Below are 4,006 nucleotides of genomic sequence, written 5' to 3' on the forward strand. Positions count from 1 at the left end.
TAATGTTTTCATTTACGGTTTGTTTCCTGAATGACCAAAGTTTGTGTCTAATTATTGGTGGAGCATTGTGCTTGATGCTCATTCTTATGGCATAGGCTTTGTGATCGCTAAATGCTACGCTATGCATGGTTGCAGTACGCAGTTGTGTCCTTAAGTTTCTTGATACATAAATACGATCAATTCTAGAGGCAGAGTTGTGTGTTATGTACAGTCTGCTGCAAGTAAAATCGGACGCTCGAAAAATGAGACGGTCTGCTGTCTTTCCGCAAGCCTACAGCATTCTCGGAACCGAATATTGACCTTCAACGTATGCAAATCTTTTCATTAACTCTTTCACTACGTAAGAAAAATGAAAACGAAATCAAAATCGATTGTTTTACTGAGATTCGGCACAAAATGTGCGCGAAGACCCGAAAAGCGGACACGCAAGTAAAATCGGACAGGTAGGTTTCTTTGCCGTTTGGTGCACTTTAAGTGGCCGCATGTCGTTCTAGCACCACATTTATGAGTTGGCCACTATTGTTCTTTGTAGTTGCAAGGTAGACAGCAAAATGAAGAAACAAAAATACTCAAATTTTACACAGAAGCAACAAACTTAAACTTGTTAGTATCAGATGGGCTTATGCCCAGATTATGATCAGTAAGATGGTCCAAACAGGAAGGGAAACTGCTTACGAGGAAAGCAGAATAGGATTGGATAATCTTGTGAAATGAAAGTTTGTTAATTTCATTACTGAAGCCCTGAGTTTAACGAGATCATGAAGCATAACCCAGTAACCCACTTGGCTAACATGGGAAGAAGAGTTCTTAAAGTAAGAAAACAATGATTAAATGAAGAAAATTCATCATAAAAATTAACATAGTCAAAGTTATTAACCGTTAGCTTTAATATCATTTAAAAAAATCTTGAAGTTTGGACATGATTGATCAATCATATGGTATCGTAACTCCGTCGAAGTTCCTGGGAAGCTGCATGTGAAACACGGCATCATGAACAAGGTGTATTACATCAATATTCTCAAAATTAAATAAAAACCTAGCACCTAATAACTAACATTTGAAGTAATATTTTGTATTCTATCAAGATTATAATCCAAAACACACATTGCTGGATACTAGATTATGGGTATTATTCAACTGCCCAAACTGCTCACTACCGGCATCCAATAACAATACACTTGTGGGTAACAAAGCGCTTGTAGGAACTTATGGTGGCGATTGCACGACTACAAACCAATTTAAAACATCTTGAGATAATTGAAAGACGTAAATTAAAGAGTATATGTAAAGAAAATTCCAAAAATTAAGTTGGAAGCACGCCAAAACGGCTACAAGTTTTTTTAGCTACAAGTGAAAACTTGAGAAAATACTGAATTTCAAACACTTGTTTTGATTATTTGCATTGCATAAAGTGAATTGTGTTAGAAACTTATGATAAAAAATCATTTCCAGCTAAATTTTAACCAAAACATTACAAATAATCCCCAGTGAAATAGTAACAATCTTTGTTTGCATTCTCGTCAGCTTATCGTTATTTTTTATGGGTTTTTTGTATGATAATTTGGGTACCTATAAATCAAGTACAAAGAACAATAGTCGCCAACTAATAAATGTGCAGGTTCAACGACATGCGGCCACTTGAAGTGCACCAAACGGCAAAGAAACCTACCTGTCCGATTTTACTTGCGTGTCCGCTTTTCGGGTCTTCGCGCATATTTTGAGCCGTATCTCAGTAAAACAATCGATTTTGATTTCGTTTTCAATTTACTTACATAGTGAAAGAGTTAATGAATAGAAATGTACACGTTAAAGGTCAATATTCGGTTCTAGGAATGCTGTAGGCTTGCGGAAAGACAGCAGACCGTCTCATTTTTCGAGCGTCCGATTTTACTTGCAGCAGACTGTATGTGAATTCAACATTTTGTTTTAGCACGTTCCATGAATCGTACATTTGAAGGTGTTGGATAGCGTTTTTCAAAGCTGCGCTGTGATTGGAGAAGCCTGTCGCATCTCTGTCATTTATAATACTATTGAAATCTCCCGCTATTACTAAGTATTCGTATGGAGCTCTCAGGTAGTACGCTAATGTGTGTTGGAAGAAGTATTCACGTTTTTGTTTGTTTTGAGTTCCTGATGGTGCGTACAAATTCAAAATTTTAAGTTTGTTGTTAATGCATACAGAGATTATTCTACTATCGATGCTTCTTTCAATGTTTGAGTATTTTAAATCGGGGCTATCTCGTATTGCTATCGCAGTTCCACGTTTGTGATGATCTATGTTTGTGATGGTTGTATATCCGTGGATGGTTAGGTCGGATTGATATACTTCTTGCATGCACACAATGTCAGCGTCTAACTTTTTAATAGTGGATTGGAGACAGTCTATTTTTGTTTTGCTTGAAATGTTGGTTGTGTTTATGGAAATGATACGTAAACTTATATCTACACTATTCATTTTGATGCGTGCTTTCTATTTCTTGATGACGTACCTGCTGTTGGTGTTGTGATGTATCGAGTCCTTCCCCGTTTACTCTCGAAAGTTATCGTGTCTGTTATGAGCCTGTCCGCTTGTCTCTTTGCTGATAATGATCTAGTCAGTCCAGTGTGCTTGTTGTCGTTGGGAGAGTTGGATCTTGTATCGGTCATACGTGGTTTTTGCGTTTTTTCGTTGTCGGTGATTATTATCTGGTCTACTATCCCTGCGTTGGCGTGTGTGTCTCCATGAGCCTCTATGGCTGTGTGGTGTCTTTCTTTAGTTGTGTGAGTTTGTTGTGCGTTGTTCACATTTTGATGCTCTGGCCGGGAGGATGCGTTCGAGGTGCTAGCTACCTCGGCGTATGAAGTTTGCAGTCGAACGTTGACACTTTGTTTTTGTGTAACCAGTCTACGGTTTTGGTTACACGTTATTCCGTGGTGTACGTGTTGGGCACAGTACCTGCACGTCGGTTTCTGGCCTTTGTAAGTCGCCAGTGTGGTTGTGTTCCGAATGTCTACGAACGATGGTATGGGTTTTTCGACCACAATTCTCACAAAACGGTAGCCGTTTGAAGAACCAGCGTATAGTCCTTCCGTCCATTTTCCTTCGAAAATGTTCATTACTTTTCCGTGCTTAGAAAAGTACTCCTTTATATCCTCATCCGATATACGGGAAGGTAGATCGTGCAGCTTGACCAGCACGGAGCCGTCGTCCATGACGACAGGAATGGAATATTCGGATCCCTGACACATAAAATTGTGCTTTCCGTCATGATCCTCCACAATCTTCAGTGCCACATTTTGATCTTTCACGTCAATATGAACATTGACGGATGTTGTGCGTAGGTGAATTCTAGTCACCTGATCCTGTGCTATGCACAGCTTGGAGGCAATAAACTCCATGACCTCTTTAACCGGAGGTCTCACCGGCAGCTTGGAGAAGTCGAGCCTCAGCGTTGCTTCTCGAGTTGCCATCCTGTCGTGGCTCTTCTCTCTTACTTTCCTTTTTGTATTACAGCTCTCGCTTTGTACGTCTGTTCTCCTTGAGCTCTAGAACCGAACTATGGGGATTACCGCGCCTTAAACGCGCAGACCATTCCGGATCGGTACCCCCTACCGTACCTTCAGGATTTTACGTCGAACTTGCAAGGTAAAACCATTTTTTCAAAAGTTGACTTGCAGAAGGCGTTCCATCAGGTTCCTATCCATCCTGACGACATCCCGAAAACGGCCATCACGCTACCTTTTGGACTCTTTGAATTCTCTTTTATGACTTTTGGGCTAAGAAATGCAGCTCAAACCTTTCAACGTCTCATACACGAAGTTGTTCGCGGTTTTGATTTCATCTTTCCCTACATCGATGATCTGTTCATCGCGTCGTCATCACTAGAGGAGCACAGAGAACATTTACGCATGCTGTTTGAGAGGCTCAAGCAGCACAACTTAACGATAAACGTTGCTAAAAGCGAACTGGGACGAGAAAACCTAAACTTTCTGGGACATTCCGTTTCCACCGAAGGAATCCGTCCAC

The 4,006-nt window shown here is 40.3% G+C and overlaps 1 protein-coding gene across 1 annotated transcript; it reads right to left on the reverse strand.

The window, feature by feature from the left end:
• Positions 1-872: 872 nt before the first annotated feature.
• Positions 873-3,450, reverse strand: LOC131270715 (uncharacterized). The gene is made up of 2 exons (XM_058272469.1): positions 2,936-3,450; positions 873-969 (listed from the first exon to the last, which is right to left on the reverse strand). Exons 1-2 carry the CDS (start codon positions 3,448-3,450, stop codon positions 873-875), a joined length of 612 nt encoding a protein of 203 aa, XP_058128452.1.
• Positions 3,451-4,006: the final 556 nt, after the last annotated feature.

The sequence above is a fragment of the Anopheles coustani genome, assembly GCF_943734705.1.
Source record: "Anopheles coustani chromosome X unlocalized genomic scaffold, idAnoCousDA_361_x.2 X_unloc_5, whole genome shotgun sequence".
Lineage (NCBI taxonomy): Eukaryota > Metazoa > Arthropoda > Insecta > Diptera > Culicidae > Anopheles > Anopheles coustani.

Coding starts and splice junctions, on each gene's coding strand:
- LOC131270715 (XM_058272469.1), bottom strand. CDS start 3,450: ATGGCAACTCGAGAAGCAACGCTGAGGCTCGACTTCTCCAAGCTGCCG. Junction 970..2,935: donor GGCCAGAAACCGACGTGCAG/GTACTGTGCCCA, acceptor TTTCACATGCAG/CTTCCCAGGAACTTCGACGG.